Source organism: Oryctolagus cuniculus, chromosome 9, assembly GCF_051225735.1.
Source record: "Oryctolagus cuniculus isolate XC-2025 breed Fujian yellow rabbit chromosome 9, ASM5122573v1, whole genome shotgun sequence".
Lineage (NCBI taxonomy): Eukaryota > Metazoa > Chordata > Mammalia > Lagomorpha > Leporidae > Oryctolagus > Oryctolagus cuniculus.
In genome coordinates this window covers 116,025,135-116,043,736 of record NC_142875.1, presented here as the reverse complement: position 1 = coordinate 116,043,736, position 18,602 = coordinate 116,025,135, and the positions used below count along the sequence as shown (strand labels likewise).

The 18,602-nt window shown below is 38.5% G+C and overlaps 1 protein-coding gene across 4 annotated transcripts in view; it reads right to left on the bottom strand.

The window, feature by feature from the left end:
* Positions 1–18,602, bottom strand: part of PIK3C2G (phosphatidylinositol-4-phosphate 3-kinase catalytic subunit type 2 gamma) — a 403,205-nt gene that overhangs the window by 351,131 nt on the left and 33,472 nt on the right. For 3 of the 4 annotated variants that reach the window (XM_017343356.4, XM_089303889.1, XM_089303890.1), the window contains exons 6-7: positions 9,775–9,845; positions 6,487–6,550 (exon numbers count right to left, since the gene is read on the bottom strand). In XM_017343356.4, the coding sequence (XP_017198845.3) occupies positions 6,487–6,550; positions 9,775–9,845 (135 nt within the window). The remainder of the gene's footprint in view (positions 1–6,486; positions 6,551–9,774; positions 9,846–18,602) is intronic. The other variant, XM_051850300.3, reaches the window with a different exon arrangement.

Genomic DNA, 18,602 nt, shown 5'->3' with positions numbered 1-18,602 from the left:
TAAACTGTAAAACAAACAAAAAAAAAACTAAAATTGACTTCATAAAAATTAAAACTCTTCTTTGAGTGACGTAAGTAAATGAAAAAATAAATAAGCCAAAGACTGGGAGAAAATATTTTCAATACATATATCATACATCTTACAGTTGAATTTCATCTGCACTATGTGAGAAATCTTACAGTTCAATAGCAAAAAGACATATAGCTTCATTTAAAACATTGGCAAAATATTTTAAAAGTTTTTTGAGTAAATGAGGTATGTGAAAGGTCAGCCTCCCAGCATCTACAGTCATTAAGGAAAGGCAAATCAAAGACATGAGGGCCGGCACGCGGCTCACTAGGCTAATCCTCCGCCTTGCGGCGCCAGCACACCGGGTTCTAGTCCCAGTCAGGGCGCTCGATTCTGTCCCGGTTGCCCCTCTTCCAGTCCAGCTCTCTGCTGTGGCCCGGGAAGGCAGTGGAGGATGGCCCAAGTGCTTGGGCCCTGCACCTCATGGGAGACCAGGAGAAGCACCTGGCTCCTGGCTTCGGATCAGCGCGGTGCGCCGGCCGTAGCGTGCCAGCCGCGGCGGCCATTGGAGGGTGAACCAACGGCTAAAGGAAGACCTTTCTGTCTCTCTCTCTCACTGTCCACTCTGCCTGTCAAAAAAAAAAAAAAAAAAAAAAAAAAAAAAAAGACATGAGGAACTACTGCTAAGTGTTCACTAAAAAGGCTAAAATGAAACCACTGGTGAGATCAAATATTGGTGAGCATGGAGAGCAACAGAAATTCTCTTAAACTGCATGTATGACTCCATTTAGGGAAAAATCTTAAAAATGCAAAAGAAATCCAAATTTAGAATAACTAAATCTCTGGTTGCATAAAGTCTAAGTACAAAGAGGCATTCGAATACTTTTGAAGTAATAAGCTATTTTTTGTCTTGATTTTAGGAGTGGCTACATAGGTATGTATTTTCAAAACTAGTTAAACTGTACTCATGATTTTTTTCCATAAGTTAAACTTTGATAAAGTTGACCTAATAGGCCAAACATCATATTCAAAGTGAAAAGATAACGCATCGCATCAACTGGCAGAAAATACAATATTTTACAATAGAGTATTATAATATTTACAAATAACCAATAGAAAAAATATATTCAAAAGTTTTTATTAATCTATTTGAAATAGTTTAAAAAATGTGGGAAAATGGACACATGACAATTAACTGCTGGTTAATTTAAAAAATAAAGAATTGATTAATAATCACTTATTAATAACCCACATATTGGGGTGAGCATTTGTCCCAGTGGTTAAGATGTCAGTTGGGTTGAGATGTCTGCATTTCTTTTCCAAGTGCCTGTTCTTGATCCTGGTTCTGCTTCTGATCTGGCTTCCTGTTAACGTGGATCCTGGGAAGCATCAAGTGATAGGTAAGATAGTTGGGTTCTTGCCACACAAATGGGAGACTCAGATTGAATTCTGATCTTCTGGCTTCAGCTTGGCCAATCTAGCTACTGTGGGCATTTGTGGGCATTTGGAGAATGAGCCAGTGGACAGCAGATCTTTCTGTGTAAATTGATCTCTCTCTCTCTCTCTCTCTCTCTCTCTCTCTCTCTCTCTCTTATGGATAAGGCTAAAGCCAGAAGCCCAGAACTGAATCCAGGTCCCCCATGTGTATGCTAGGTACACCATGACTTGAGCCATCATCTGCTGCCTCCCAGGGTATGCATCAGCAGGAAGCTGGATGGGAAGTGTAGGAATCAGAATTTCAAACAAGCACTTTGATACAGGATGTGGATTTCCCAAGCAGCACCTTAGCTGCTGCGCCAAGAACCTACCTCTAATGCAGATTTCAATTTGCATTTTGTGGTATTTTATTGTGACCTGACATCATCTCCTTTATTTCTTTGAGTCTCCTTTTGTGACCTTTCAAAGGACCTGTGTTTCCTATTCCATTTTCCTTTTTATTCTTATGACTTTTTTGCTCCTTTCTTACTTTATCTTACACTTTGATATAAATGTAAATCAATTTTGTGAATTGTTTTCTCTTCTGGATCTTATATGATCCTCTGTTTCAGTGAAAGTGACAAAAATGGTAGCCACATGGCAATAAAATAACACCTGTACTTATTGTTCCTTGAATGGTTTTATCTTTGAATCACTGTACCATATCAAGCACATTGAATGCATTGTTGCCTTAATTATTAAAAACACCATTGCATCACATTTCATTATCTTCTAGGAAGTTTTAATAAAACATTTCCACATTGGTCAAAAGTTGATAAGGACACCTGTCTGACATTGGAATTTCTGCTCCTAAATTCTGCCGAACACTGTTATTTTTTTTCAGTTGTGTTTGAAATTGAAACTTCTGAAAACCCAAGAATATAGTTGTTTCTTACTAAGAAAGCTTCCTTTCTAAAAAGCTAAATACACATTATGAAGTCTCTAAGTTTCCCTTCATTTCTTCTTATGGATAATATTTTCTGACTTTCTGTAGATGAACAGAGTTCAGTGTGGTTCTTAGAGAGGGACAAGGGTGAGACAACTATTATTCTGCCTTCCTCACTGAGTTACTTAAACCTAAACATCCGAGATGTCATGTTTTTCTGCTTGAGTCCATGTCACAGCCTCTGGGTCATGGGATAGATGGCAGAATTTGCAGGATCTTAGATCTTTTCAAGACCAGCAGGTGTTCCATGAGGCCAACACGGATTTTAAAGCAAGAATTGATTTTCCTGAATCTTGCCATCTCATTCACAATTAGTTCAACAGTTACTAGACGCCTGTGTTAGGTTTGTCATCAGTGCTAGGAATTGCTGACTTTCTGTAGACATCCTAATTGACACTTTAATCAGAATTTTGGACGTGATGTGTTAGAATCTACTAGGTAGAAGCAATTTTAAATCCGCAGTTCAGTTGCTTCTTTCTCCATGCTGAGATTTGGCTTTGCACTGAGTGGCTCTATGTACACGACTCAGTGGACACTGGTTATGTGACCATTCTGACTCTCCAGTTAGATTATCGACAACTACTGAGTGCAGTTTTCACTTCCATTTGTCTTGATTCCAGTGAGCAAGTAATTCAGTAATTTGCATGAAGTAAGCATTCATTGAGAATTTTGGAGAAAATTCTTCCTCTTTTACTACTCTTACTTTTTCTGAAATTCTAAAAATAAAATAAATATAGAATACAAGATGAATGCAGAAAACATCCTGTACAGGTAAGGGTACGAGTGAAACAGAAGAGAGAAGAAAAACTGTCCAATGGAAAAAGCTCTATGTAAATTACCTAGAAACTTTGCTGCTTAACAAGATGGTCAGAATATCCAATGTGAAATAAGACAAGTTTAAAATATATTGAAATAATCATTCTGAAAAATGAAATATTTGGTAATATAATAATAAACATTATTCAACAATATTCAGGTAATATATTTATTCAGATGGCATGCTTATTATTTTCTCAAATCATGTATAACAATCTAAATCTGGTTGATGTGCTAAAATATTATTCTGTTTTGGACAATAATATCATTATATGAGTGTGCTTATCAAATAAATAGTCTAAAATTATGATTTGATAATATCACAGTCTATCTCTGTGATATTAGATAATTATTATTATAAGATAATTATTTTAGATTCTTCAGTGGAAAAATCTCAATGAAAATGCTCATTGTTCTACATTTAGTTCATCTGAAGACATTGTGACTGATTCATAGAATAATTCAGTTGTGAGTGATGACCACTGTTTGCCAGTGCTAAAGACTTGGGGCTGGTGCTGTGGCACAGCGCGTTAAAGCCTCGGCCTGCAGCACCAGCATCCCCTATGGTACCAGTTTGAGACTCTGCTATTCTGCTTCTGATCCAGCTCCCTGCTAATGGGCCTGGGAGGGCCTTGGAGGAAGCAGAAGATGGCCCAAGTCTTGGGCTCCCGTACTCATGTGGGAGACCCAGATAAAGCTCCTGGCTCCTAGCTTAGAACGGTTCAGTGCCGGCCGTTGTGGCCATTTAGGGAGTGAACCAGCAGATGGAAAATCTCTCTTTCTCTCTGTCTCTACCTCTCTCTGTAACTGTCTTTCAAATACATAAAATTAATCTTCAAAAAAAGATGGTGTTCCTATGATGTATTCATACTTTTTAAGTCATACTAGAAAAATTTACAATGGTCAAGTGTTTCTTTTAAAGTGGATATATTGGAGGTTTCCTACATGTGTAATATGATCAGATTTCTAAATTTAGAAATTAAGAATTGTTACAAATTCACAAAAAGTGTACTGGGGGAAAGGTGCTTATAACACACAAATAGTGCTGAAACATTGAAATAATTGAAATTCACTCACAAGCATGTTACCATTATCTCAAATGTATCTTTAGCCATAGTTAAGAGATAAAAATGATTTAGACTGAAATTTTAACGTGCCCCAAGAATCAAGTTCTATACTAAGAAGGCCATTCGTTTTTTTAAGTCAAATAATATACCAGTATAAAAGGAAACAGCCAGGTTGGGCGCACCTTTTTGCACTTTTTCTACACTGAGGCAGAACGCACGCCTTTCTACGTAACTGTGTTCATGTGCTCCCCTCTGCTTTATTCACCTGGCAATGGCAGATACACTCGGACCCCTGCCATTCAGCGGCTATGAGGACTTGACACATCGCTGCATTTATTTAGTTATGCACTGTGCACATTCCTCTAGGTCAGTATGTATGTCTAGATCATACTCGGTCCCTCCTTAGAGATGAACAGCCATTTCTGTAAATTTCCCCAAATGAAATTACACAAGCATTGCCTGCTAGAATTCCCAACCCCACTGTTTCTCCACCCTACTCCACTGCATGATATAAATCTTTAAATACTTTTCTTACTATAAGAAATAAATGAGATTATTGTATTATTTTAAATTGTCTTTTCTTGGTTACTAGTGACATGGGGCTGGCACTGTGGCATAGCAGGTAAAGCCACTGCCTGCAGTGCTGGCATCCCATATGGACGCCTGTTTTAGTCTCGGCTGCTCCACTTCTGACCCAGCTCTCTGCTATGCCCTGGGAAAGCAGATGAAGATGGCCTAAGTCCTTGGGTCCCTGCACCTGCATGGGAGACCCAAAAGAAGCTCCTGGCTCCTTGTAGCCATTTGAGGAACGAACCAATGGATGTAAGACTGTTTCTCTCTACCTCTGCCTCCCTTTAACTCTGCCTTTCAAATAAATAAATAAATCTTTTTAAAAAAAGCAATTTTCAAAAGTTTGAAGACCTGAGTTCAGAGAGGTAGTCATTATGACACTTTTATGAGACTTAAAACAATATAATTGTGGATTCTTTTCACATCTGAAGCTTCCAGACTCAGGCCATACCCAAGGAAGAAAAGCAAAATTAAAATGAGAAGATCACACCTTGGAAAGTAATATGAAGCCCGCATTTGTCAACGCCATGTCTACTTGTTTGTTTGGAATTCACATAACATTTGGTATCGATATCAAGAAATATAATTTATTATTTTCATATCTCTTTAATGCTCATTACTATTAGGAACAGCCAGCTGAGGGTGAATTATTTAGTGCAGAAAGATGCTTCGCTTCTCTAATTCACACAATTTCCTGTAATAATGTGATGTTTCATCTGTGGGAGATCAACTCTTCTCCGGAGTAAGAAGATGCAGGAAGTGCTCTGCCTAATGGACATCATTATTCGGATGCCCAACAGGTAACCGAATCCCACTCACTTTTAACAGAATCCATCAAGCAAGCTTCTCCTCTTTTCACTTATTTTAGTGAATTGTTGTCTCCAGGAAATCAGTCAGCAGTCGGGAATCTGGAGTTATTCTAGGAACCTCTTTCCTGTATTAGCCACAGTCATCCACCAAATCATGTAAATTGCACATTTGTGCCTGCTTTGATTATGTCACCTCATCTCCATCCCTATACTAGAGGATTAGTCCACGCCCTCATCATCTCTTTGGGCTAATGGAATGCTCCTCTCATCATCATCAGTCATGTACAACCTTGAGTAATGGCCCCATGTCATCAGCTGATAATTAGAAAATCATTAAATTGGCCATAAAATGTCCATAAAATCCTATAATAACTTGGCCTGTCTGCCCCTTTTGTCTGATCTCTTTCCAGGCTCTCATCTTGAACTCTGATTGTAGCCATTCTAAATTTCACATAATTTCTTAATCACACGAGGCTGTTTCCTGGCTCTTTGGCTCCGTTCTTGTTGTTCTTTGCTGAAAGTTATCTGTACTCCCCACCTTTCTTCACACTGCTTCTTCTCTGACTGTAAAGCATAAACTTGTTTTTCAATATTCAGTTCAAATGGGTAAAATCGGTCATTCAATCTTATATGTCCTGTGTACACAGAGGTCTGTGACATTTACTGCAAATATCTTCTTACTTGTCAATACTTTTCCATGATATGTATCTTCAAAAACTTGAGAAATTCTGGAAAAACAGCAGTTGCTCTAAACATGCTTATTGAATTAAAGGAGGAAATAATGAGTTAATACCTGGGTTTTCAATAAGCATTTCAGGTGGAAGTCATATTTTTTTATTACTGTTGAAAGGCACTGTCTGGAAGAAAAAAAAATAAAAACTGTGTTAAGATTGCATAGAAGAACTTACATTTAGCACAAACATCTCTATTTTGCCTATGATTCTATAGCAAGAATACTATAAAAAGAATTACTATTGACATAGTTTTAAAAATATTTCAGTTGGGAGCATTATCAAGTTTCTAGAACTTGATAGGCATTAAAAATATTTGGAAATTTAATAATTCCAAAGAAATCATGACAGATTAACAAAGCCTTTCAGTCTTAATTATTATATAAAACTACTCTCAATTCACACTATAAGTTGTGAAGGCAGTCATAAGCAGATAATGGCAAACACTGACATCAAGAAAAGTTAAATATGCAAAATCTCATAGAGAATTTCATTCAGAATTAATGGCATATATTTATAATTGATAGAGTTGCCTCTGACACTAAGCCTCTGCATTTTTCTTCCCTAAGTATTTCTTATTTTCAGAATCTTTATTTATGCTTAGCTAGAATACATGTGATTTGGGCTTCACTGTTCAAAATTATTTTCCCAAACACAATTACATCACCTTCTTATTTGTCTTGACATTTCTTGAATTAAATTGCCTAATCAGTTTCCCAACCCAAAACATTTACATTGCATCAATCTATTTCTAGTGACTGCCTTCTCACTCTGTGACACATGATCACTGTTATAGGAGCCCATCTGCCAGTTGAAAGACAAAAGTCAATGGAGGGCTGGCGCCATGGCTCACTTGGTTAATCCTCTGCCTGTGGCACCAGCATCCCATATGGGCTCCAGGTTCTAGTCCCAGTTGCTCCTCTGCCAGTCCAGTTCTCTGTTGGAAGGCAGTGGAGGATGGGCTAAGTTCTTGGGCCCCTGCACCTGCATGGGAGACCAGGAGGAAGCACCTGGCTCCTGGTTTCAGATTGGGGAAGCGCCAGCCATAATGGCCATTTGGGGGGTAGGGACCAACGGAAGGAAGACCTTTCTCTCCATCTCTCTCTCTCTCTGTCTGTAACTCTACCTGTCAAATAAATTAAAAAAAAAAGTCAATCGAGAGGTAGGAAGATTTACACTGCATAGCAGCTCAGAAAGGTAAGAGGTAGGGTTCAGACCACAACGGATGTGGAAACAGAACTAACTCAGTGAGAGTTGGTAACTTGACTTCAGTCATGGCTGTAGCTTGAAATATCTGTGTGGGAGCTGGCATTTGGCACAGTGATTAAGCCACCCCACATCCCCTATAAGAGAGCTGGGTTGGAGTCCCAGCTCTGCTCCTGATTCCAGCTTCCTGTGAATGTGCACCTTAGGGGGCAGCTGGTGATGGTTCAAGCAGTTGGGTCCCTGCCAGCCACATGAGAGACCCAGATTGATATCTGGATCCTAGCTTCATCTTGACTCCGATGTAGCTATCAAAGGCATTTGGGTAGCGAAACTGCAGGTGGAAGAACTTTCTCTCTCTGCTTTTCAAATAAAGTAATAAAATTAATAAAAAAACATAAGTACTTACTTGGGCGCAGGCCAACAAAATTCTTGAGCTTCCTGTTGCTTTTTTTTAATTTATAGAGAAACAGTGTTGGGAGGTTCTCTCTCTCTCTCTCTCTCTCTCTCTCTCTCTCTTTCTCTCTCTCTCTCTCTCTCTCTCTCATACACACACACACACACATACACACATGCAGGCACACACAAACACATCCATTGGTGTCCACTGCACTGAGGCTCTACTGGAGGGCTGGGGGGAAAGGGGGAATGAACTGAAGTCAGAGCAAGGCTTCTTCTTACAATTTTCCTCTGCTCCTCATTGCAGCAGAACATTTGCTTTGCCCTGATTCATCCCTGAAGACACTTGTCCCTGCCCAGTGGCCAAGGTCATCAGACTTCTGCAAAGCCTTAGGCAATGGTAGGGATAACACAAGAGGACAATGAGAACTTCCTGCTCTAAGTATCTTCTTACAGCCTCTGCTTCTTGACTCTCCTTACCCCAGTTAGCAGGCACTTTCAAGGTCATACCCACCCCTCTAACAAATCAGTTCAGATAGTCCTTTGTCTTCCATATATTTTTACCTTTTAAAATTGTATCATATTTGATCTGTCTCTTTGTAACTCTTATTTCCTTAAACTTATTATGGAAAAAGGAAATCACAGCCTTTAATAATATGCTATGTTGACAGGAATCTGCATCTGATCATTGTAGTTAGCTATTAAATGCACATTTGGATTAAATTATGTCTAAAGTCCTTTCTAGTCCTGGCCATTTTATGATTTTTTTTGGTGTGAGGCAATATTTTGATGTTGGGGGAAGTAGAGGAGAGGAGAGGAGAGGAATACATGGAAAAAATACTAGTTTATTGAGAAAATATGGTCTTTGCACAATCCAGACAGACTTGATTTTAGCACTTCCAGTAATGACCTGCATGGCCTTGGGCAAATTATTTAACCACACAGAACTTCAATTTCACTGATTCTGAAGTAGAGTAACATATATTGGCCTAGGATTTTAGGGAGAATTAAAAGAGATAATGTATGCAAAGTGTATAATGACTGTGCAAAGTGATAAGTATTATAAATAGTCATTAAAATAATTTTAGTTCATTTTTATCAGGTTTTCCTTTACAAATTTATGACATATGTCTCCCACACAATATTCTTTGCTGGTTCATCTCAGAACAATTTAATATGAGATATACCCAAACTGTAGCATGGATGTCTTTTCTCAGTTTAGTTTCCTGATGGGTCTATTCTTACAAATAATGTGTGCATGCATTTAGATATAATAATTAATTAGGAGATGTTCATTTACTGTCACTTGGATTTTCTAATTTGAATTCACACTCACCTGTTGATGATATACCAATTATTTTCAGGAAGTTCCAGAGGAATTAAAAGAAGGAGATAGTGACTTTCAAAGTATGGAAATGCAGTTTTACAAAGAGCTTAGTGACACATGCAGAACCAAATTCACAAAATGAATGAGAAAAGGAATTGTTGAAAATGTATTAAGCATCAGCCGACATATTTTTAAATGAATGTTAGATTGTTCTGAAAGGTGTTAGCATCTCTTCAAATATATCTGAATAACTGTGAAGAACAGATAATTACTAACAGAATTTGCCAAAGAATGTAATCTGTTAAAGGTACAATAGCTTTCATTGTACTAACGAAAGCACAGTTTTCATAATCAACTAAAAAATATTGTGATTTGAGGATCAGTCAGAAGTTGTCTTGGAATAGAAGTAAAAATGTCTTACCTGGATATTTTCCAAATATGCATAAACTCTAGAAGTTGGTTCAGATAAAACTGACTGTGGTCATCTTCCTGCTGTAGACAATAGAATAAATTAATATTTACAGAATGACTAGGAATGAGTACCAGATAAAAATAGGTCTGTAACTTCCTGCTGTCATTCTCCCCACCTCTTTTGATAATCCTCATTCATCATTTTATTCTTTGTCTTAAGAGCTCACCAGATTCTCATTAACTGCATAAACCTTGATTTCAACAATGAGACAGAAAGCTGGGCTTTTGTTGAGGATAAGCCTAACGGACAGTTAAAAAATCCTGGCATCACCAAAGTCAATCTCATCTTTTCCTAGTAAATAAGAAGGCAGCTTTGCAGACACCAGATCTCCTTACACACATGCACCTTTTGGGCTTTTTACATTTAGGCTGGACACCTCATAGCAGTATACGACTGAATATTTTGCCGTATGGTCTGCAGATATATAAAGAACTGCTCCATATATCACTTCACCATATTTTTGCTGCCAAAATGTCAGTGTAAAAAAAGCTTTCTATTTCACAAGCACTAAATTATGCTCCTGAATGACAAGAACCAGCAGGGTAAGTTCCAGGAGTTATTAGGAGTTATTAGTTGGTGTTGTGTTTTCTCCCGGTGTAGTATGTCTTAAAATGTAAGTCCTATGGCCTATATGCAGGCACGCGCACACACACACACACGCACACACACACATACACACAGGCACAAACCCACACACAGACACACAGACACTCCCTTAAAGATGTGAATAGCCTTTCTGAAACAGACATTCATGAAAACCTGGTGTACAGAGAATGAAAAACAAATCTATCACAGTTGCACTATTTCACCACAAGGTGGCAGTAGGTTTGAGAGGGGAATGGGTTCCCCAGTGTCTGGGGTGTATTTTATCTTGTGTGTCAGTACACACACAATCTATTTTTTAAACTGCCCATTACAGTTACTGACAGAAAACATCAGAAGAAAACCAAACCTTTATATGCCTTAAGGTCAAAGGTAAATTAATTTTTATATTGGTTTGTTTGGGGAAGATGAAGAAAGAAACTAAGTTACATGGAAAGAACTAGGTCATGACTACAAAACAGGACTTTGAGTGCACGTTGTTAGAAAGAAATACTTTGTAGAAACATGAGGATGTGATTTCTCTCTGGGAACTTACAGATGGAGTCAGTAGGATTGCTGAAATGGAAAATAAGTGGTGGCAGACAAGTTTCTTTTTGATTCAGAGAAAGCAAGGCTTAAGGCATGGGAAGGATGGTAAATGGGAAGAGAAAATAGAAAGTGAAAAACAGGTCAAGAGAAGACGTAGGATTTTAACATAATGCTTGACACTTGCCTTCTTTAAAATTTAAACCAAATCAAGCGCATAAATAATATGATTACTTGTATACTTTTGTAAAGCAAAATCATGCTTAATGGTAAAATCACGTTATTTGGTTTGCAGAGATATTTGGGATAAAACTGGTCTTTGTTATGTTTCCATTAGCTAGACCTTTTTTTCCCGAAAAGAGGTTTATTTATTTACTTGAAAGGCAGAGAGAGAGACAGAGACAGAGAGAGAGGTATCTTTTACCCACTGGTTACTTCCCAAATATCTGCAGCAGCCAGAGCTAGGCCAAGCAGAAGTCAAAAACCTAGAACTTCATCCATCTGGTCTCCCACGTGGGTGTCAGAGACTCAAACGGTTGGGCTCTCAACTGCTGCCCTTCTGTGTACATGAGCAGGTAGCTGAATTGGAAGCACAGCAGCTGTAACTCGAACCAGTACTTAGATATGGGATCTGTGCATCCCAAGTGGCAACTTACCCCACTGTGCCACAATGTTGGCTCTTGAAAAGTTGTTTCAAGGGGCAGGGGTTATGGCACAGTGGGTTAAGCCACTGCCTGGGATACCTGCATCCTATCAGGCTGACTGGTTCCAGTCCCAAGTACTCTGTGTTTCTGATCTGCCTTAGCACACGGGAAGGTAGCAGTGATGGCTCAAGTAATGAGATCCTGCCAAGTACAGGGGAGACCTGGATGGAGTTCTAGGCTCCTGGCTTCAGTTTAGCTCAGCCCTCTCTATTGCTGGATTTGGAGAGTAAATCAGCAAATTGAAAATTCTCTCTATTTCTCCATCTCTCTCTCATTTTCACTCAGTCTATCCCTCTTTCTCTGTCATTCTGCCTTTCAAATAAACAAATAAATAAATCCTTGGGAAAAAATATCTACAAAGACTATAGACATCTCAAAAATTGTCCATGGAATATACCATGCAATTTACTGTTTTCCAAAGTTGATAGTCATACCTTGGTTTTAAGGAGAAGGCTAAAAGCACCCTTTTTTTCCCATACAATAATCTATTGCTATAAATGTTCTGTGAATATTCTACTGAGCCAGAAGAAAATCTTGCTTTATATGTTAATTTTGGCAATATTTTTGAACATACTTTGAGAGAGCTTGAAAACGGAACAAAGTTTAAAAAAAGAGATTCAGTCATTTATATCACATTTAATCAAGTTGTGACTTCTAAAATCTCGAAATCTAGAGTGATTTCTAAAGACTGTCAATTTGGTTCACGAATAATCCCTTGGAACAAGAATTAAATTATAACATTTCAGCATAATATAATCAAATTTAAACTAGAAATGTCATAAAAATGAATTAAACTTTAAAATGCCTTTTGTAATCAGAAAACTCCAAAGTATCTACTGAAAGGCAGTAATATCAATAAATTAAATAATATAATAACCATTACATTCATATTATTATGTAAAAAATATAACCACCAGTGATTTTTTATTTTTTATTTACTATTATTGTATTTACTATTTTTATTTACTATTTTTTATTTATTAGAAATATAAAATTTTGAAGAATTGTTCATAAATATTTGGTTCACAGGAGAGATTCTGAAAAATCAGAGAATTTGTACACCCCTTTAAAAATGAAATCAAGAGATAAAATTCACTATGTTCTTATACATATGCATGTATATAATTTTATAAATAAATTAAAAGTAAACTATTTAAAATACAGGTAGTGAAGAAAGAAGAATCACAAGTTGACAAAGATCTCAGTTAAGGTGATCAATACACCACATTTATCTCAGAAAGAAAATTGTATAAAACTTATTTTAAATTTATAAAACTTATTTCTATTTTTTTATCACATATGGGCTTGGCAATTGATAGCTTAATTTGCCCTGATCTTATGTGTATTAAAAGTTTGCAACAGAAGTTGTTATATATGAAATCATTGATATATCAACAAACAAAATCCTGGTATGCCCATAAAAACATTATTTGGATACAACATATCAGCTTCTATATCTCTCAATATTAACAATATCATGAGCAATTTGTTAAGTGTTTAAATGTCATAATACTGGCTGGCACCGCAGCTCACTAGGCTAATCCTCCGCCTGCGGCATCGGCACACTGGGTTCTAGTCCCAGTTGGGGCGTCGGATTCTGTCCCGGTTGCCCCTCTTCCAGGCCAGCTCTCTGCTGTGGCCCGGGAGTGCAGTGGAGGATGGCCCAAGTGCCTGGGCCCTGCACCTGCATAGGAGACCAGGAGAGGCACCTGGCTCCTGGCTTCGGATCAGCCAGGTGCGCCGGCCGCAGCGGCCATTTGGGGATGAACCAACGTACAAGGAAGACCTTTCTCTCTGTCTCTCTCTCACTATCCACTCTGCCTGACAAATAAATAAATAAATAAATGTCATAATACTTAGTGAAATAAGCCAGTCCCAAAAATACAAACATATGTTTTCTCTTAGATGTGGTAGCTAATATAAAATATAAAAATGTATAGAAATAGCAAAAGAGTGCTTAAATGCAAATTAATGTTAACAAACTCATAGAGTCTTTAACAGTAAAATATAGAAATAGATTGGGCCATCCTGAAAGATCTGACACCATGGCTTTATAACATCAGTAATTATTTCTGACTAGGCGCAGAGACTGACTTAAGCTCTTCATTGGTGTTTCTCAATTACATTCTCATTAAAGCTGTATCAGGTAGGTTCTACTATTTTCACATATTTTTTTGGAAGGAGATTTTTTTTTGACAGGCAGAATGGACAGTGAGAGAGAGAGAGACAGAGAGAAAGGTCTTCCTTTGCCGTTGGTTCACCCTCCAATGGCAGCCACGGCCGGCGTACCGCGCTGATCCGATGGCAGGAGCCAGGTGCTTCTCCTGGTCTCCCATGGGGTGCAGGGCCCAAGCACTTGGGCCATCCTCCACTGCACTCCCTGGCCACAGCAGAGAGCTGGCCTGGAAGAGGGGTAACAGGGAGAGAATCCGCTGCCCTGACTGGGACTAGAACCCGGTGTGCCAGCGCCGCAAGGCAGAGGATTAACCTAGTGAGCCGCGGTGCCGGCCTGGAAGAAGAAATTAAGGTGCAGAGATTTAATAGTTTGCCTGAGTGAATATTTCATTTGAGCAATTGGAAATTAGGATCTCTGTTTTACACAAGATTCCAAATTAGTAAATTTAATACTCCTCATTTCTTACGATCAGAGCAGGGCCTACATGTGGCTACTTGAAAAAGGTCATGGAAAAATAACATTAAAAGTATGAGTTAGTTTGGTACAAATAATTTTAAATCTAAGTATAAGTTTTTATAATTCATATTTTAATCTATTATTAAATTATTATTATTAAAATATATTTTAATCTATTATTAAAAATATTATTTTTACATGAAATAAAATTATTTTTAGTCTGTTTTTCTAAGTCTTGTTAAAGTAGCTCATTAACCTGTGGATTCAGATATAAAAACAAGCACTACCATGAGCCCCTCATATTCACCTGCATCAGGTTCCCCAAACTCCGAGCCTCAGAGCATCACTATCCTTTCTTTGAAAGCACATCTCTATTGGGATTGGCTAATAGTTTATATCTCTCTATTAGGATGCGATATCTACAGTCTAGATCATGTGCTGAAGAGTCTTGTTCATCTCTGTTTCACCTGTATCTAGAATTACAGATGCTCAGTTATTATTTGTTTTATGAACAAATTAACCATCTGTAAATGTGTTTTCTAAGATATAATTCTGAATTTGATTGGGCTTATTAAGACGTCCTTTATTATACGGTATCTTTGAAGGCAAGAACTCTATACGGCATGCAAAAAGGGTTATATAAATATTTGTTAAATTTTTTTAGATTTTATTTATATAAAGTACTTATTGTACTTCCTGGAAGTAAAGCCTTAAAGATTTTAATGAAGGATGAGGTCTTTGCCTTAAGTCTTGCATTTGGGATTTGCATTTGGAATATGATGCTAAAGCATTTTGAAGGAGTCTGGACTTGGTGAGATGGAAACACGAATGCCTTTCTTGTGTTCCATGTTGTTGTTGCCATGGCTCCCTCACTAGAAGTAACATGAAGCCCCTGAGCACTAAGCTCACTGAGGGCTGATCTTGTTTTTTTTCGGTTTTTTGTTTTTGTTTTTGTTTTTGTTTTTTGACAGGAAGAGTTACAGTGAGAGAGAGAGAGAAAGGTCTTCCTTCCATTGGTTCACCCCCCAAGTGGCAGCCATGGCTGGCGCACTGCACCAATCTGAAGCCAGGAGCCAGGTGCTTCCTCCTGGTCTCCCATGCAGGTGCAGGGCCCAAGCACTTGGGCCATCCTCCACTGCCTTCCTGGGCCACAGCAGAGAGCTGGCCTGGAAGAGGGGCAACCAAGACAAAATCAGGCGCCCCAACCTGGACTAGAACCCTGGGTGCCAGCGCTGCAGGTGGAGGACTAGCCTAGTGAGCCACGGCGCCGGCCGATCTTGTTGGTTTTGTTCACTTCTCTAATTCCTCATTAGTGTAGGGGCTGGGTATACAGCAGTTACACAGTGACTGCTACTGAATAAATTGGAATGTATAGAAATACCTTGGCCATTAGGTATATTATCATTTTTCTTTAAAAGTTCATTTATTTTCATCTACTGGAATGGCAGAGAGAGAGAGAGAGAGAGAGAGAGAGAGAGACAGGAATCTTCCATCCTCTGGTTCACTCTCCAAATGCCTGCAACAGCCAGGACCACGCCAGGCTAAATGCAGGAGCCTGGAACTGCACCTGGGTCTCCCTCATGGGTGGCAGAGGCCTGAGTACTGGAGCATCATCTGCTGCCTCCCAGGATGCATTAGCAGGAAGTTGACAGGAAGCAGCTTAGCTAGGACTCAAATCAGCACTCAGATATGGGATGCCAATCACTGGCTTCTACTCACCTCTATATTGACAATTTTCAACAACAGTATCAATATTAAAAATAGTTCTGGATTAGAAATGGATTTATACTCTGTCGAAATTAATCAAGCGTTGGTGATTTATTGTAGGAAGTAAAGGTTCATGAGTTAAGTTATCAAAAAGCACAAAAAAGAAACATATAACTTAATTCTGTATGATGCAAATGACATACTGAAAAGCAGACATTTCTGGTGACAAGCACATTGCAGCCCCAGGAATGGACAAGGATGCCAATGTACTTGAGAGAAAGATGTACTTGAGATAAAGGCAAAATTCACATCTAAAATATTTGAGAGTAGCCTGTCCACTCTAGGTATGATTCCCTTACAAGTTGGGAACAGGAATGCATAGCTTCTGAAGACTGAATGACTGGGATCAACTCCAAGCTCCACTTCTCATCAGTTCCATGATTATAATCTTGGAAAAGTTATACACCTCCTAGTTACTGTGTTCCACTATTTTTAACTGTATTGCTTCCTATAATTTAATTGTTAGGAAGGTTGGATATGGTAGAAGTGACAAAAAACTAGACATAAAATATATGTTTAATACAAATTACATTACAGTAATGGAGTTAAATGGATTTTAAAGTAAATTTTAATTTATATGGACTGCAATATTAACCATTCATGAATTAATACAATTGAGATTTTTTTAGAAACATGCACACCAGAATCATATATTTTCTCTGTTTCCTGTGTTGTGATGAAATACAGTGATCTCAACTGGTTCTTTAAGACTGGGGCAATGTGAAAGACCTCAACACTTATTAATATTGAGGGTTTAGTAACACAATATTTCTTTGTGGGGATTTCAATGCATAGCCCTGAAATGCTCAATAGCAAGTTAGTTAATAATCAGATCCAAAAGATATTTCTAAACAACTCTCTTTTGGCCTCATTATGTTGTAATCCACATAGACATATTACAGCCTAATATGCTATCTGATATTTTATGATGAAATACCTCATAGTAGAAGAAAAAAAGGAATCACATGCTTGAAACTGTTATCTCAAGGAGATGACAAGGTATTTTTTTTTGCTGAAAGCAGTAATTGGAAGATTTTACAAATAAAAACTGCCCAAAGATCACTGCATAGTGTACAATTTGGATGGGAAATAACTCAAGACAGCACACAGGGAATAAAATTCCATCTAACAGCATGAAACTTAACCATTAAAGCACAGTAATCTATTCTAGGTGGCTTTATGTATATATTGTGAATGTTAATATGTTCTGATTACAGCTGTGTTGACACCAACATAAACAGTCTTCAAATAGAACAAGGATTGTATTATTTTTCTGACTTTGATGATTTCCCTTTCACATTTTTATTCCAATTATATCTAAGTGGACACCTGTAAAGTATAAACATGATGCCCTTAAGACATTGTTAAAAGCAAATTTTCAAAGAGGTTTGTTATTGAGTTGTATTAGTAAGCCTTAGCTACTATAACAAAATATCACAGATTTGCTGGCTCAAAGAATAGAAGCTTCCTTCTTAAGATTTCAGACACTGGAATGTTCAAACCAGGCTGAAGGCCCTTTTTCTGATGTGCACACAGCTGCTTTCTTGTTGAATTCTATTTGCATGAAGAGAAAACAGAGAAAGGAAGAGGGATGGAAAAAAGAGCAAGCTATTTGTTTTCATCCTGCAAGGGCACAAATTTCATAAAGGCACTGTTTACATGATCTCATCTAAATTTAAGTACCCCCCAAAGACCACCACCTCCTAATAATATCATTTGGAGATTAGAGGGTTTTTTTTAAAGATTTATTTATTTATTTGAAAGGCAGAGTTACAGAGAAGCAGAGGCAGAGGCAGAAAGAAGAGAGAGAGAGAGAAAGAGAGAGAGAGAGAGAGGTCTTCCATCTGCTAGTTTACTCCCCAAAAGGCTACAACAGCCAGGGTTGACCAAAGGCAGGAGCCAGGAGCTTCCTCCAGGTCTCTCACGTGAGTGTAGGGGCCCAAGCACTTGGCCACCTTCTACTGCTTTCCCAGGCCACAGAAGAGAGCAGGATCGAAAATGGAATAGCCAGGAATTGAACAGGCACCTATATGGGATGCTGGTGGCCTTCTCCACTATGCCACAGCACCGGCCCTGGAATTAGAGATTTTTTTTTAATTAATCAATTTATTTAATTTTTTCTTTTTCTTTTTTGACAGGCAGAGTGGACAGTGAGAGAGAGAGAGACAGAGAGAAAGGTCTTCCTTTTGCCGATGGTTCACCCTCCAATGGCCGCCGCAGCCGGCGACTGCACTGATCCGATGGCAGGAGCCAGGAACCAGGTACTTATCCTGGTCTCCCATGGGGTGCAGGGCCCAAGTACTTGGGCCATCCTCCACTGCACTCCCTGGCCACAGCAGAGAGCTGGCCTGGAAGAGGGGCAACCGGGACAGAATCCGGCGCGCCCCGACCAGTACTAGAACCTGGTGTGCCGGCGCCGCAAGGTGGAGGATTAGCCTAGTGAGCCGTGGCGCCAGCTGGAATTAGAGATTTAATACCTGGATTTTGTGGGAACACATATATTCAATCCTAACAGTCAGGTTGTATAATACATACACGTTCTTGCT